The sequence below is a fragment of the Saccostrea cucullata genome, unplaced genomic scaffold (assembly GCF_032062105.1).
Source record: "Saccostrea cucullata isolate Sc308-1 unplaced genomic scaffold, CSIRO_AGI_Scuc_v1 ctg769, whole genome shotgun sequence".
In the NCBI taxonomy this organism is placed as follows: domain Eukaryota; kingdom Metazoa; phylum Mollusca; class Bivalvia; order Ostreida; family Ostreidae; genus Saccostrea; species Saccostrea cuccullata.
The window spans coordinates 310,145-328,529 of NW_026935864.1; the positions used below are offsets into that span (position 1 = coordinate 310,145).

Consider the following 18,385-nt stretch of genomic DNA (forward strand, 5'->3'; position numbering starts at 1 on the left):
TGATCTGTCCGTTTAACAAGTGCAAAAAACATTTTGATACAAACTTGATGAAGGTAACAAACAAAAAAAAAACCATTCAACGATTCTAGACCACATTTATCTGACAAGAAACAAAGACCTATATGGACATACTATTCCACTGGGACTAATTCATCTTTTTTTATTCCTTTTATTATTAAAATCAATATTTCATGATTTTCCGCTCACAAATTTCTGCTCAAAATACCCCGTAATTCATCATAAGCAATAAATAATTGATATAATTATAGATCACTTGATATCCCTTGTCACAAATGTCAGTCATCACTTACCATCCTCTAAACCTAGCACACGATTCTTCTGATAAAATATAGCATCAAGTCCTTATAGGTTTAAAAATTGATTAAAACATATATTTCTATATTATATTGAATCCATTACATAACATTTCTTACTACAATTATATTAAATATTGATGTATCTATCTATGACTCTTGTAAAAAGCAATTATGCTGCAAAACATGACAAAGATAGGACAATTAACTGAGATCATATGTACTCTAGAGTATCTCATGAAATACAGAATCATTCACTCTTCTAGAAAAGAGTTTACCTTTGAATATTTTTATCTAATTTAAAGAAATTCTGTCTTTTTTTTCAATTTATGTTTAAATAAAGAAATATAGGTCAATCTGACCTAAATATATGTACCAGTACATATGTATATTTGAAACCAAGTTCAACTTGAAATACCCATTGGAAATACAGCACATGTGGAATACAAATGTAAATCTGCACTACATAACAGAAAATCTTCATTAATTATATTTATTTTGTTCCATGAATCCACACAAAATGTAGACGCTGGAATTGGACGTCATCACAAATGTCTTCATTTGTATCTCCAGGATTAGAAAAAGGACCATGTAATCCGAATCCAAAGTAAATTTTCTATACTTTTCCTGGTGAAAGCAGCCAAAATTAGGGGAGAAACCAATTAAAAATTATTGGAAATTTGTTGATGACAATTGTGATTTATTCGAGTAATGGTTGTGCGTACATCTCTTTGATATTTGCAATAACCGATGTAGTAGAATAACAGGTAACTAACGGCTTCCAATCCAATCAACGTAACAATAGGCAGGTGCAGAACTCAAGACAATTACATTATCAGGAAATCTTAAAGGTGAACTCAAATCAATTCTAAAAACCATAATGCCAAATGAGGAAACATCTCAACATTTCTTAAATATTGATCCATGCTTAAATCATTGATTTAAATAGGGGTATAAAGATAGTAAAATCAAGACTATGTAACAAATACTCAGTTCATGCATGCTCTACTTTCTTTCAAAAATCTTTGAAATCATATGCTTAGCTTTGTTACAAAATATGTTCAATGTTTTCATTACTGTTTAATATCTAAAGGTGCATATTTTGATATGCAAGCAGGTAGTGGATGCGAAAAACATATGGTTCACCTTTTTTTTGGTAAGTTACTGTAACTTCCATGTTGTACGTGTTCTATTTATAACAACAAGGATTTTATAACTATTCTACAAACTTGTTGATATCACTCATCATTCAAGTAATAGAAATTTCATATTCATGCAGGCATAAAAAATTTATCCCCACTTAAGACTTAATCTTGGAGGCAGCAACTAATTAAAAAATAATCTGTAATGTATCCATGATAATGAATCAGTAAATAATGCTGTTGGATATGAAATTGCAAAGAATGGAGGTGTACAAGGCGACATCAATCCCCCGCTCTGAGAAAAGACATTTCTCAATTCTAAAAGTTATTGAAAGCGATATTTTTAAAAAAATATATGGTTTACATCATCTTTTACACATTTAACTCTGCATTTCATTGTTTTAATATTTTATTAATAATCTATTTTTTTTAAAATATGTGAAAACAAAAAGCTTCACGTATGATTCGAACTCTCTCCATAGCGCAAGGTTTGGCACAAGACCGACCACATTAACCACTACGCTAAAAGTGTACGAGTTATCGATGTCTGTCAGTGTGATTTAAATGAACGGGTTTGTTGAAGCATGCATTTTTTCAGAAAAGTTCGATTTTCATTTAGAATGGGTTCAGATTCCATTTTTGGGACAAATGAAATAGATTTCACATTTACTTTTCTATCATTTAAGCATTGACGAAAAATGGAGACTTGACCCATTCAAGGACATGTTCAAAATTCATTTTTTAAGGCTCTATAGTGAACCCATTTTCCACTAAATAATTTTATACTTTACTGTCAACTTTGAAAAAAGATTGTCAAATGATAAGTCATAAATGATATTCATTAAAATAAAAAAATAAAATGTTTTGAAGATGACATTACTGAGAACATGATTGAAGAAAAATATAAATTTTCCGTTAATTTTGAAAATTGAGAAACATATTGTCTCAGAGCGGGAGATTGTCCACGCCTTATACGCCCTCTTTCTTAAAAAAAAATATATATTTTCTATAACAGCCGTAACAAACAAGAAAAAAAAAAACAAGCAAACAAAAACCTCAACAAATAACAAGTATAAGTAAATAAAGAAAATAAATACTTCACAACAAAAGAATCTATGCATAACATGCAAAAATTCTTATCACAGCTATATCAACAATACCTAAAACATACAGCCTACTTCAAAATGCATTCATTATATATAATAAACAAAAGTGTGCTATAAAAATATAAAATCTATGGCAAAAAAATTAATATCATTCCCAAAAAGTATGAGATTCTTCTTTATGAGCATAAGATTGAGAATTGATTCAATACTGCAAAAAAAATTAAGTGAGCAAATATATTTGAGTATGTGATAAAAAAAAACATTTGTTATATCAATTTTGATGGCTTGATAATTTTAATAAATAAATAAATAAAGGAATAATAAATCACTGACCCTAAAAAGTCTACTACTGAAAGTATTTTCTTTTTCATCAATTCTAGGCATTTCATTACCATTTTAAAGATCATGTAACATGTACTCAAATTAATCTTTAATTAAGTTCCAAAAATTATTTTGATTCGATTCTCTAATGAAAAAAAAAAATCCTCTACACTGTAATTAACGCACTGATGTAATTCACATACCTTGGCGTTTAATGAATTTCATAGGCTACTCCATCATTTGTTCCTAAATTATTCTCCTAATAAAAGAAATTTATCTTTTTCTGAATTTTTCTTTAAAAAAACTTAATTGCAACAAAACATTAACAATCTCTGAATTTACTGTTATATTTCCATATGCTATCATTAAACATGTCTATAATACACCTTAAAAAGATCAGAAGACTAGGTGGAAAAAAAAAATGAGACCTGAATAAAAAACAAAATAATTTCCAAAACATCAGAATTTCTGTTTATTCTAGAATGTGAGCAGCCAATAAATTCTGATGAGCAATGAACTTAAAAAATATGACCCCTTTCACTTTTACAAATAATCAATGAGAAAAATGTGCTTAAATGTGTATTCAAAACAATAACAATCCAAATTATGAAATATATACAGCTCAATGCACTTTTTAAGCTCACATGGTTTTTCGCACAAATTAAGGTCACATTTTTGTTATAAAAATTACCATTTTGTAACTTCAGCACGATGAAAAAGCCCTACGTAATATTACATACATAATGTCAAGGACATAAGTCCTTTAAAATTATTATCTTAAGTTTCTAAAGTGGATGTATTAAAAGGGAATTAATCAATCAATGGTACGATGTTTCTACTATAGGATTCTACCATAGGTTTTTACAAATTATATGATACGAGCTTTTATTGATACCATGTAGTTTAAATTTTTTAATTTTCTTCTTAAAGTTGAGTATTTTTAAAAATTCTTTGTTTATTTACTATACTCCTCCTAGTTTTGTCGAAATGAAGCGCCGAAAAATATATAACATTGCAGAAAGAAACAACACTTTATGGTAGGATATTGAAGTATTGTTTAATTTTTTAAAAAGTATATATTCTTTCTATGAAAAGGAAAATTCTATTGCATTTACGGTTTGAAACGTTAAAATTTTGCATTCTAGATTTTAGAAGGTAACTCTGAAAAATGCTACCTTATTAACACAAAAAGCAGTCAAACAGATGAAAAATACTTTTATCATCCCGCGCTAAAGAGTTAGAATATACAGAAAATACTAATTACACAAGCTTTACTGTGCCCATGTCTACGTTTCTGCAAAGATATACTGATTTCAAAAGAACGGAAAAAACGACAGCAACAATTGGCAAGAAACAACAAAAAATCAAATGGGAAAAGTCGTTATTTTTTAGCCATGAATATATCATAGTTCTATTAACTTATTTGTGTAAATTATGTTTTAGTAAATGAAATAAAATTCATATAATGTAAACAAGTACTTTTAAAATGCATTTTGTTGTCTCTCTACATATTACATTTATAGCAATGTGACCTTAATTTGTGCGAAAAACCATGTGAGCTTAAAAAGTGCGTTGAGCTGTATATACATACATAAGTTCTAATGAGAAATGTCCCTCTAGATAGATACATACCACTACGAAGTATGCAAACATGGTAAACATTTAAACCTTATTAAATTGGAAACAAATTACTGTTGCCAAGTCATGTTGCAGGGAAAATCCCATGCATACATTTTATAGGGAAATAGTCATCATATCACAACTGAACTTCATTTTCTTTGAATGACCTCCCTTTTTTAAATTGTTTATAGTAATAGTGCTAAAAAATTGAACACCCTTGTACCTATTGGCATACTCTTCCTTTTCTGTTTTACAGATGAGTTCGTACTACAAATGAAATATCAGCTTCAATACAAAAAATAGTAGTTTCTACAATAATTGACATATTACACAGCTAGAAACTTGTATCATCAACAATAAGATGACCCAAATTCGTTGTTTTGGTTTTCTTGCGGACTTCCAACAGAAACATCGGGGCTGGAAGGGAGACTGAAGGTCAAGGTTGGAATGACAAAGCCTCCTTTCTGTTCTGTTCCACAATCCCCGTCCTCCTCTAATGAGGAATCGCTGAAGGAAGTATCGACGTCTGCTACACTGGGATTCTCCAGGTCAGCCAGGGGATCAAGACTGTACCTCTTACACCCCGGGGGTCGATCACTGTCGGACTCCACCGAGCTCAGACTAGAGTCCGTCAGTGAGGCAGGGATCACGGGGAGTGTGTCTGAGGGGGACCTCCCACTATGTTCACTTTTCTCCCCTGACACACCCTCAGTCTTTTTGTCCTCTTCCCCTGGGTCATCTAATGAAAGATCTCTCACCAGTCCTTCATCCACCCCCACACCGGAATCTTTGGTGGTTTCCTTCCCAGAGTCGGCCAGACTCTTGGCAAACTTCAGGAACTCGTCCTGTTTGTGACTTTCCTCGTCACTGCTGCTGTGCTCACTCTGGGCATCAGAGTCTAGAGAGGAAGTACAGGACTCAGATGTGTCGGATTCCACCATGTCCTCATCCTCCAAACGCTCGAGGACATCCAGAACATCTGTAGACTCTGACTTGGGAGGACCTTGTCGGGGGGTATCAAAATGACACAAGTCCACTAAAGCAAATGCAGGAGGATCGTTTACACTCTCAAAGCTATACTTGTAGCCTCTTTCTCTGTGAAAGCTTACTTTCCTGGGTCTCTGAGGACCATAGAACTTATCTCTCTGATCCACCTCTGACTGGGCAGGCTTCACTTTAGTATTTGTTGGATTGAAAACCACCTCTCCTGGCTGTGTTCGGATCTCTAGTGGCTTCTTGCTGTCTGCGTGTTTAGCAGACGGCAGTGAACCATAGTCACTCTTGGTATCCATCTCTGAATCACCCATCCCACTATTGCCAGGCTTGGACTCAGCTCCTGTGGAAATATCCACAGGCTTGAATGTGGAAAATGGGATATTTTTTAACTTGGGTTTTCTAGAAGGGGGGCCTTTATCTTGAATTAGAAAAGTTGCAGCTTGTGAGGGCTGGTCTAAATCCTGTCTGATACATTCTGAAAGCCCCTGGACCAGGCACACAGGCATCTCCTCACATCTAGCAGCCTCTGGAGTTCTAGATTCCTCCACCTCTGGACTAACTGACTTACTATCTTTCTCTCTCTTATTTTTCAATTCTTTATCTTTATAGGAAGCATCTTGTTTCTCTTCATCTAATTGTTTTTTCCCTGCAAATTCACTCATTTTTCTGTGAAGTTCACCGATAAATTTCACCTCCCCATTCGGAATCTTATTCCTGATATCTCTTTCTCCATGAAATGATTTACTTTTGCTCAGATTGGGATTCCTAACCTTCCTATCACTCTCCCCTCTAAAAGACAAACTCTTGCTGAGAATTCCCCTTGTCTGTATGTGTCTGATGACATCCCTCTCCAAGGTTGGGCTAGTGGTATCATCTACAGAAGAGAAACTGTCTTTTGGTGGGAGTCGGTGAATATTAACCAGCTCCAACTTTCTGTTGCATGACGGAGACCTCTCTAGTGAGGATTTACTGGAATGTCGCGGTCCAGTGGATGGGGATCTACTCATCTGTGACCTACCTGAAGGTGACATACTTTTCACCTTGTCCCAGGACACCGATCTCCCAGACACAGGCGACTCGTTTCTGGACTCGCTTCCCCCCTCGTACACCTTAACATGCTCAATCTGCATGTTGGTGGGTCTTCTCTTCTTAGAGCTTCTTCCTCGCCTGATGAAGGGAGGACTTTTGGTCGCTTCTTGAACGTCTGCTCCATTATTTTCATACAGCCTCCTTTCCAGGTAGTATGGAATGTCTTCAATGAGATCGTCTGAGCTGCTGACTTCATTTCTATCTACCTCGGGAGATGCCCCGTGAGGGGAGGTAACCATTACGGACTTGCCCTCCTCCACACTTCCTGATGCTGCAGAAGGTTCACAGTGATCCACTGAATCCTGATGATAAGAATTGGCACTTACAACACACTGATCCACCGTGTCCGTCTTTGTCATACCTTCCTTCTCCTCTAAGGAGTTAGGGATTTCTTTCACTGGGGACATCTCCACACTGACTTTAATACAAGTCCCTGCTGGTATTTCCTCATTTAATGTAATGACAAACTTCCCAGCTTGACTCGTCATCTGTTTCTGTTCTGTAGAAGAATCTGACATTTCTGAAGGCGGCGATGAATCCTTCACATCTTCTGCAAACATGACTTTCTTGCCATCTTTAAGGTGAGAAACATTTCCTGTGTGCTCATGAGAATAAGTTCTTTCCCCTGCTTTTATATTTATTACAGAAACATCATTATCAACTAAAGAAACCTTCCCGTTATTAGTACATATACTATTATGCCCACCACCACCACCACCACCTGAAAACTTAGGATCATCAGTTACAAGGTTACCATTGTCATATACATTGTGATTGGCTGACAAGATATGGGAATTAGTATCTAAACATTCAGAGTTAGTAACAAGAAAACTGGCACCTCTGAGGGGATTGTTTTCCCCCTCCTGCTCCCCCTCTTCCTCGGCCCCGGGGGTCCCCTCCCGGCTCTTCTGAACGTGGTCCAGTTTGGGCGAGTGGAGGGAGTGGCTCCCGGACAGTGAACTGTCCATACTCTGGGTGTCGTTGTGGTCACTCCGACCAGGGGTCACCACCCGCTCCATCTGCGCCAGATGGGAACCGCTCGACGCCAGGCTGTTGTTGGTGTCCGGCGTGTTGTGGATCATTGTTTTGGAGGTGATCTTTGGTGTAACGCTCGTACTACGACTGGAGGAGATCCTACCACTAACAGATCTGTAATGTTAAAAAGTGTTAAAGTTAGACACTGGCAGCAAATAGATAAACTCTATTGGGGAAATCTATAATGTGTCATTTTATTAAATGGTGAATATCAAAATAATCAAAAGCTTTGTCTATTATTATGTGGATATTTTCATGTCCTGATGTTTTGATGACACAAGCTAGTTACTTTTACCAAGAGAAATCAACTGACCTTACTTAATATCAAAAATTCAACTTTTCACTTTATATTAGAATAAAGCTTTACCAAATTTTACCTATATGCACATTGACAAATACTAACAACTGAAGAATCCTATCTGCTGAAAACTTTAAAGAACCTATTATACAAATGAAGTATATAAAAAAAAATTATTTCAAGGACATCTGTTTCCACAAAGTCAAATGAGGAACACACATCCAGACTAAAATTAGAATTGACACACAACCAAAACTGACACTTTATAGGGCCATAGCAAATGAAAGTATGAAGGTCTATGTGTGTCACCAATAAAAAGGCTAAATTTTCTAGTGGAACAAAAACTCTAGTAGTTCTATGTCATCTCCTGGATTTCATAATGGGACAGTGAGCTCATAGTCATGAAACAAAGACATTATTTACAGGGAAATAACTCATGCGTAAATTTCAACGGACATAATAATATTATCAATCCCTTTTGAGACTTATATGATGAACGAGAATACCTGCATAGAGCTAATGCAGTTCTGTGCTTTGGGATGGGGATTATATTATTTTAATACCATTAAAAGTTTTTGTCAAAATTCTGTGACATGTATCCTAGGAAATTTTTTAGCTCTTATAAATAATGCATCTCATCACTTAATGCTTCGGTCCAATTCTGTAGCTCCTGTTTTCCCATTATAAAAATTGGAGCATTAAGAACTCAGCAGTCATAAAACAAAGGCTAGGGAACACATTATAACATTTACACACAATATCAACAGATTCTCTGAAGTAAAAAATTTTAAGAAAGAGGAACGAAAGACAGACTCTTTTCTGACAAATGTCTACAACAAAGTCCACTTACTTCCTGTTTAGTCTAAGCGTTGTTTGATAAAATACAGAAAAAATACGGAATACGGTAAGTGGAATTTTTAGCGAGACATAAATTTGCAATTCACTTTTTAAAATTGGTATATATTTTTAGCAAGAAGTAATTTCATCATTCACCCACAATTAATTGTTAGAGACATAAAATTTTAGCTATTTCAACACTTTTGTTGATAATATAAAAATCGCTAAAACTTTTGCTTATACAGTACAATGAGCACACTTCATCCTTAACACATGATAAAAAAAAACTAATTTAAGTCTTTCCTATGGAATCCGGATAGGGCCACGCACTTCACTATCGCACCATCGAGCATCAACTTAAAGGTCGATGGCGCGATAATGCGATGGCGCGATAACGATGAAACGGTGGTGCGATAACGATGAAGCGATGATGCGATAGCGCGATGACGATGATGCTATGGCGCGATGACGATGGTGCGATAGCACGATTGAGCGATAGTGAATATCGCTTCATCGTCATCGCATCATCGTGTCATCACTATCGCACCATCGCGTCATCGTACCATCGCGTCATCGCATTATCGCACCATCGTCATCGCATTGTCGTGCCATAGCATCATCGTCATCGTGCTATCGCACCATCACTTCATCGCTATCGCAACATCGCCTCATCGTCATCGCATTATCTCTTTATCGCACTATCGACCTAAACCTCGATGGTGCGATGATGCGATAGTGAACTCCGTGGCCCTATCCGGATTCCATACTTTCCTGTTTTTTTTTTACTTGTACATGTAATATTTTGGGCTGACTCTTTTTCCCAAATATAAATATTTTCTAAAAATTCTCTGGATTTTGAGAGTTTTGCAGAAAAGTCCACAAATAGATCTATTTGAAAAAACCCCTGGACCACACTGCTAACCAGGAAAAAAAGCATACACTTTTAAAAAGATCCTTAACATATGTCCTATTTGGCACTCTTTGTCTTGAGAATTTTCATGAAGCCCCCCCCCCCCCACCCCCATCCTTTATCTTTTCTTGGATTAAAGCATGGTGTGAAAATATCCCCTTTAGTTTTAAGCTCATAAAAAAATTGTTGTATGTTTCTGAAGGAGAAGTCAAATATCTAAAAAGTTTATATAGTAGTGTATAAACGTACCAGCATTAAAAATCCCTAACATAAGACATATAAACTAAGCCCCTATAATGATGCCAAACTAAGAGTTTCCTATAAGCAAGAGGCTAAGATTAGAAATCATTGAAAACCATTACTACCACTCCACATGGTAGCCAGTGGCAATCTTCCACTCCACATGGTAGCCAATGGCAATCTACCACACCACATGGTAGCCAATGACAATCTAACACTCCACATGGTAGCCAGTGACAATGACTTGAGGATGGTAACAGTGAAGGGGTTTGAGATAGATACCTTTGGAACTGTGGAGTAATGGGGTTTTCTCGTACATAGCTCATCAGCTGTTTCTGTGTTCTTCCACTATACCTGTAAAGACATCAATAGAATACAGAGGTGGATCAAAAAAACTTCATTTTTCATCATTCACAATAAACAAAGAAAATTTTACATAACCAAACCAAAGTAGTGAAAGTACTTCATATGCCCCCCCCCCCACTTCCCCCGAACATTAGGTGAGAAATACTGTAGGATCATTTCAATTCCTTGAAATCAATGTTTATGGGTAAGCAAAAATTTATTTGTTCATGGGGATGCTATTTTACGGATACTCATTTTTATGGTACTTCATGAATCGACAGAGTTACAAAAGAAATGTTAAATTGGTCCCCCCATGAATAATGATTATTCCACAATTTGTATTTCACCTTCATATTTTAGTTTTTAGTATCTAATTTGCTTAATAGTCTTTTAAACTAATATGAAACCTATGAATGCTCAAGGGATATTTTGTACATGGATTAGACCTTTTCCAGAAAAGATTGGTTCAGGATGGATTAGACAGCATTTCAAATGATCTTTCCTACTGCTGTAGCAAAAGTGTTTTGTATCTGATGCCAGGGGAGTTGGGGGAGAAGGTAATTAAAAATGTATGGGTGGTGGGGTAAATAAAAATCTAAGTACCTTCTATCCTCCCCCTCCCTCCCCACTTTTTGCTAGAATAACCATTACAAAACACCAAAAGAACTTAACAATCAATAACAGAATATCCCTGCTTGTATCTGCCATAATCAAATCAACATTCGTGTCAGAGAGCATAAAACCACATCAAGGAGTCACATTATCTCCCAGTTAATCAAACTTTATGAAGGACATTTGCATGTTCAGTAAAAATCAAATTTCCAGGCTGAATTTTCAATTGGAGCCACTGACATTTTTTTTTCAGCATCTGGCTAATAGAGCTGTACAATTTCTCCAGAGTATTCATATGGTCTAACCAGACCCCCCCCCTTTCCAAATAAAAAAAGAAAAGGGGGCATAGAGATTAGAAATATATCTCTCATCATTTCCAGTTTCTTAAAATAATAATCCTAGTTGAATGATGTCAAGGGCCTAAGTCAAGTGCATATATTGAAGGGGAAATCATATAAAAAAAGAACACTGAAACCATTAACCGTGGTTAACCATTAACACACACAAAGATATGGAAATTCTCTAGGTACCAATGACACAATGATTAACACATTCTTCCCCTCCTCATAAAGCAGTCAGTTCTGATATAGTACCCACTTAATGGAAATTTTACGACCCAGCTTTCTTGAGGAAAAAATCCAAGTCCTTCAATATTGGCTCAGAGCCTCAGTCCCACTAATCTCAACACGTGTGAGTAAAAAGAAATATGTTTGTAAATCACATAATCTTATAAGTTAATTATAAATTATACAATAATACAGTTTGGGGGAGGGGGTGGTCATCGTTATTGAGCATCAGACATCTGTTAGAATAACAGAGTATGTTGCCATGAGGTATAAAAATTCTAGATAGCCTAACTAAATGTCATTTCACTAAAAAAAGCCATTTCATTTAAATATTTTCTTTAAGAATCATTTAAATATTTCTTTCTTTTTGGTATTAAAGGATCAGAATAAAAAAGCTGTACTTTCACTTCCAAGCTAGAATATGTCAAACATCATTATTAATGGTCACTGAAACAGATATGGTATATGTGGAGAATATGGTGCAACTGTTTCTACATACAAACTTCAATTATTAAATTTAAATGGCATGAAAGACATGGAGGTACATGTACCATCAAACTTACCTAAATGAAGAACCATGACTAACTAGTCGTGTCTTGTTTCTTGGCACTGGTTTGATTCTATGGCAGCGAAAAAAAGCATGATGTTCCAAGCACTTCTTCCAGAAATTCTTACAGCAGTCTCGGCTGTCAAAGAAGAACTCCACTGTGTCCTTGTAATAACCCTGTGTAAAAAACATAGACATTTATAATGATAAACAAACTTTTTTTCATCTTGTACATATAATTGTACATCAACTTGGACTTCATTTTGAATTTGTGAGTGAATGATATTGAATATAAATCATATTTTATGCAATCGCAGGCGGATTTGTGCATGTATAAATGGTATTGAGTTGCAATTCCCAATCGTGTCACTGATAAGATTTAGCAATAATTAGTTGAAAACTAGTATACCAAATTTCATTTCAGTATGTGCAACGGTTGCAAGGAAAATGAACGCAAACAAAAAGGACCTGTATGCCCTCCCTTCTTCGAAGGGGGGCAACAATGAGATGGAATTTATGAAAATGTAATGGTAATGTTGAACTCCGGACATCCAACACTTACTTTCTGTCCACTGACGTACGTTTCTGGATGAAGTTTGATGAGGAAGCGCTTTCGCTTGAAACTGAGTTTTCTTATTTTTGCCCATGAGAATGTGTTGATGCGAGTGAACTGCTGAAAGACTAAGATGCCCATGTGAGCTATTGCCAGACTCAAGGTCACATTCTCGTGGTCCTGTAACAAAGAATTGCAGAATGAAAAGTCATTGTTCTTAATTCACATATTCACTGCACATAATATATAGTATCTCATTTATATTTGTGAATACATGTACTAAATGTTAAAATTTCCTTGATCAAAATTTACAAAATTTTTACAAGAAATATTAATTTTATCATCATCATCTCGAGTCAAGAGAATGTATAGTAACAGATTTGACAGCATTTTTGTCTCAATTTCTAAGCAAAATTTTACAAAATATTAACAGCTTATTCAGATACTCCACCCCCCACCCCCACCCCCCATTTTTTTCCTCTTTCCAGCTTACCCTGGCTGGACAAAGTTTCATTCCGTAAGTTTCTACTTTTCTGGCTGTATCTAGGAGTCCTGCCTCAGCCTCCGCAGGGCTTTCCCCACTGTAAAAATAACAGCCAATCAATGACATTAGAATTTTAATCAACTGCAACATATAACATGTATAAATGGATACATTTTTTTTTCACTTTGACATCTCAATCATTTATTGCACCCCTAACTCACATGTTTAAATAGTATTTACAAAAGGGCTCCAAGACTTATCATTAGCAACATTTTCCCTTTTGTTCAAAGTTAAAGGTTAGAGATCATTTAAAACAGGCTTTCTGTTCATGACATAATTTTGTGAACCTTAAAACAATTTTAAAATTTTGATTTTAAAAAAATTCTGAGAGGCATTTTTAACTATTAAAGTGATCAAAGGCCAGTATATTGTTCTAAGGGAAAACACTGTCTAAGCTAGTCTTCCTGCAATATGACCTCCTGGAGAACTTTGATATATAGTAACATGATGAATGGTCAAATCAAGTCTAATGAATTTTTTAATTTCAAAATGAAATGTATGAATGGTATCCATTAATTCATTTGAAATAAATAATTTTTTCAATTTTACCAGCACATTACCTGCCGTACAAAATCAAATAACTGCAGCTTAAAGTCACATCAATATCTGACACTTTGTATGGTTCTGGCCTCTCACAAATCAAACTGTAATTATTGCCGAACAAATAACTTCCCAATAAAGGGCTCTTAATGAAATTCTTTTCCGTCATTGTTAGGAAGTAAATATCCCCGTTAATGGCTCAATACTTATTGCAAACTTTTTAAAGATCACTGTTTACAGGGTAACCATGGTGACTATGGTGACTCTATAGGTGGTCACTGTTTGTGCTGAGGATAACTTTTTTGCTAGGTCCGCAGTCAAAAATTTTCCATGAAAATTTGTTGCAGTCTTCAGGTGCATTTTAGAAATTTCATATAATAGCAGTCTCAGAAATTCTCAAATTTTCTACCCTGGATTGAACGTGAAAAAATATATTGAGTACCTAAATTCACGCTTCAATCAATACATCAATAACTGAGATTTTTTATCTTCTTTTTTGCAGATGTTTTGAGCATGGAATCAAGGAAGGTAGTAAATTTACATATATATCTAATTTTTTTTTCAAATTTAAATTCCAGTAACAATATTTTGAAAGGTCAAAATGGTTAATGAAGGCTCATAATTGAAGTTGACCAAAACAATTTGAAAAGCACAAACATTTGGTCGATCTTAATATGACCAACGTGTGTGTGTACAACATTGTAAACACTGTCTCAAAAGTTTTTTTTTCTAAAATACTGCCTACATGTGTTGTTTGTGGTACTCTGCGACTTTCTTCAACATGTCCTCCGTTTGGTTTGGAACAAATGGACCCAGCACCTTCAAGTACGTGTAATCTCGATACTCCTCTATGATAAAGTCCCCAATCTCAGCTGCCAAAAAACAAGAGGAATACAATTATCAGAAATACTATGATTCTGAAAAATTATCTTTTTCACATAATCATAAGATGAAAATCTTTGACAAAGTTCTAGCTTGAACATAATAATTGAAATATATGTAAACTCAGTATGCAAGCCAAACAGAAATTACTGTAGCTTAAAGCACAGTACTTTTTCAGCAAAGTTGAAAATTTTTCTCACAAATATTCATCATGCAAAATCATCCATCCCTGGCACTGAGTTATAATTGTGTTTCACTGTTTAACAAATTATACTTATAATAATGCAAAATTGTCTATTACTGGCACTTCAATATAAGCCTATTTTAGTACAATGCTAGATTCCCTGCCCCGTGGACTTAAGACTGTTACCTTGTACAATGTAGGAGGCTATCAGAGCTGCAGTGTTCTCACTACACACCATGGAGCCACTAGTCAGGTCCTTCTTTATCTGAAGACTGTACAGGTACCTACAAACAAAAGAAAACGTTAACTCACAAAATCAAATTTTAAATTCTTCATTACTACACTTCACATCATAAAAATCCCTTCTCTATTCTTTTAGCTAAGGAATGCCTTTTACACAAAAATAATATGGGAGTAAGTTTTTACAGTAGCACTTAATTTTGTTCCATTCTTTTAGCTAAGGAATGCCTTTTACACAATCAGTTTTACAGCTTAACTTTGTTACTTTGAAAATTGATATTTCAAATATTATAGATATTTCAAAATGATCTGGAAACTCCAAGCACCTTATTCAACATTGTTGTTTCATATCCCTGGATGATGTAATTTCAGTGATATTAACAAAAACTTTAATACTGTTTATGAGTAAGCTATTACAAATACCAAGTAACACAGAATAATTTTTATATTTCAGACATGATTTTACCTTGTCCAACATGCCAATTTTGAGGTTACACTGTAAATTTACTCTGTTTTATAGATTTTACATTACCTTGTGTACTCCTCCAACATGCCAAAATTCACCAGGAACTCCTCAGGGGAGCTAAAAATAGTCCAACCAGCACTGAAATAAAGTCAATAAACACCATATTATTTAAATTTTCAACGTATGTGGCAACATATGCACAGGACTAAATCTCTCTGGTTTTGCGAAAAAGATTACATGTTTACTGTAAAAACGAAAAGTGAGACAGCCAGACCTTTGGTTTTCAGAGAAAAGTAGAGTGAAGTGCATTGACAATTAAATTACATTGAAATGAGAATTTTTTTAGTTTTCATAAAACCTGGTGTAGTACAACAAAGTAATGCTCCTTATTCCCGAGGTTTTACCTTGAGCCCGTGAGAATCTTCATACTGCAGACCAAAGTAGTCACTCTCCACTAGCTGTAGGTGATGAACTGCCGCCTTAATAATGTTTTTTGTCAAAAAAGGTTAAAAGGTCATTCTCATTATAAAGGGAGGAAGTACCATCTCTGTGACATCTTACAAACAAGGACCTTTTTATTTCACGACAGTACCAAATCAAAAGCAATATCTTCAGAGTCTTTAAACATGTAAAAATAGTTGAATATAGATGTTTTTTATTTCTAAACAAATCACATAAATTTGTAAAAAAGATCGCCATTTAATTTTCATGATTGTAAGAAATAAGGCCAAAAACACATTGACAAGTAAAATGTTTTACTGACGCTTTTAAAAGACAAAGAGTGTTTTTAAAAAAAATGAACTAGAGGTACTGTGAGCACATTTTACTCTGTTTCATAAATGTTTATGGGGACATGATTTTAACTTGTGTCATGCCGGCAAAACCGGCTTAAAATTCGCATGACCGGTAAAAATGCTATCAATGTTCCAGATAGCCCCTTTTTTGTTAAAGTTTTTTTCTTTTGTGCAACATCTTAATTTTACTCTTATATACGATTGTGTAATACCTATTCTTTAAACATTCGACCTGAAAGCAAAACTTGTGTGACCTATTAAATTCACAACTGGGGCCGAGTTAGGTAGAAAACATATTAAAGAACCAGAAGTCTCTGTCGAGACTGAAGCTCTACTGGTTTGAACTTATAGCAAAGGAAGAGAAAGTACTAAGCAGCTGGGGAAACTTTATAAACAGCATTAAATAGAATAATGATCGTTGATAAAGTCTCTTTATGTTCTTAGTGTAGTCTACTTGTGTGCCAAGTTATACTGAAATCAGAACTGTAGGAGGAGTAGCATTTTGAAACAATTTTACAGACATTTCTATTTTTGTAAAATAACCAGTCGAAATCAAAAACCACCATATTATGTTTTTTTTTAATTTTGCCAAGTTATACTGAAATCGGACCAAAACTGTGGGAGGAGTAGCATTTTGAAACAATTTTACAGAAATTTCTAAATCTCTCTGGTTTTGTGATACACAGAATTATGTAACATGTTTACTTGTGTGTAAGTTAACTGAAAAACAAAACTGTAGGAGGAGTAGCCAGAATTTCACAGAAATTTCTGATTTTTAGTAAAAAAAAATTTAGAAATCAAAAAGGGATACACAGAATTATTATCTTAGTGTATACTTGTTTGCCAAATTAAATGAAAATGAGCAATGAAAGAATTTAAAAATTTTAATAAACACCTTTGGTGTAGTACAACAAATGTAATGTAGTCTACTTGTGTGCCAAGTTATATGAAATCGGACCAAAACTGTAGGAGGAGTAGTGAAAGAATTTCACAGAAATTTCTATTTTTAGTAACCACAGCAACACCGTTCAGAATCAAAAACCGATACACAGAATTATGTATCCAAGTGTAGTCTACTTGTGTGCCAAGTTATATTGAAATTAGACCAAAACTGTAGGTGCATGAAAAATTGCCGACTCCCATAGGGACCTCTATCGCATAATGTCCTTGACCTGTCAAACAAGGTTAAAAGGTAATATGAAAAATTTCAACAGAAAGAATTCAAGCACATGCAGGTGGAGACAGCATTTAACCTAGTATTTCCGTCTGTCCCGGATTTTCATTTTTTCTCCGATCGTGCTGATATCTTTATTATCAGATTATCGATGCAAAGAGTTTTTAGACCCATTTTCTATAATTCCCAAATGTATAAATGTTTTAAAAAATTACGTTGACTGTGCTGAATTAGCATTATCACCTGCCAAAATGTGGTGGTAGAATTGTATCTACTAGTAGTATTGTTATAAATGCAAAATTAAAAGAAAACGGAAAGTACCAGGGGTTAAAACAAGTCATACATTTGCAAAAGATTGGCTTAGAATTCACCAAAGTCCTGGGACTTGGCTATGTTTCTTGTTTATCTTTTTTTATAAGTTAAAAAAATGATCGTAAAGCTAAAAATAAAGCAAATTCTCAAATGTATTATGTAAAAATGTGGGTTTGTTGGCGTTAAAATACCCATAAAACATTACGAACGAAATCCGTCTTTTTAAACTCTTGCTTTTACGCAACATGTTTTCTATATAACAAACGGCAAAGTTTGTTAAATTTTTGTGACTTACAGCACATTCTAATTTTTATTTTTAACAGATGGTTTATTCAATAGAAGTATTTGTAAAAGTTATTGTAATGTACCAGTAATCTATCAGTCTGGTATTGTGTTGAAATACTCGTGTATGACTATATGACAGTTTATGGAGGTAAAATAAAACATATTTTAATACATATAGTCTTTATTCATTCAATGCAACAAATGAAAATAAATTATAAGTAACATAAATTTTTGCTATAGGGGAGAAACACAAAATAAGTCATTGTCCAATGACAAAAAAAATTTTGAACCCCTGCTTGGAAATGGAGACTGAAGTTTGTTTTATTAACAACATGATTTATTAAACAGATGTATTATAAAATGAATAAATGTTATGCTTTTTTCCATTTTGCGAATTAATTCAACTATAAGAGGAGTTGCAGCCAGTCCAAAG

General features: G+C 34.5%; 1 protein-coding gene across 2 annotated transcripts in view; it reads right to left on the minus strand.

The window, feature by feature from the left end:
• The window catches only part of LOC134244094 (FERM, ARHGEF and pleckstrin domain-containing protein 1-like), a 31,963-nt gene extending 16,465 nt beyond the window's left edge, over positions 1-15,498 (minus strand). Inside the window, exons 1-8 of one of the 2 annotated variants that reach the window (XM_062726372.1) lie at positions 15,454-15,498; positions 14,868-14,965; positions 14,361-14,487; positions 13,025-13,112; positions 12,541-12,711; positions 11,995-12,155; positions 10,191-10,262; positions 7,427-7,737 (exon numbers count right to left, since the gene is read on the minus strand). In XM_062726372.1, coding sequence (XP_062582356.1) covers positions 7,427-7,737; positions 10,191-10,262; positions 11,995-12,155; positions 12,541-12,711; positions 13,025-13,112; positions 14,361-14,487; positions 14,868-14,965; positions 15,454-15,473 — 1,048 coding nt within the window. In that variant the 5' untranslated portion in view covers positions 15,474-15,498. Of the gene's footprint in view, positions 1-4,507; positions 7,738-10,190; positions 10,263-11,994; positions 12,156-12,540; positions 12,712-13,024; positions 13,113-14,360; positions 14,488-14,867; positions 14,966-15,453 lie in introns of those variants that run through there. The other variant, XM_062726371.1, reaches the window with a different exon arrangement.
• Between the last annotated feature and the right edge of the window lie 2,887 nt (positions 15,499-18,385).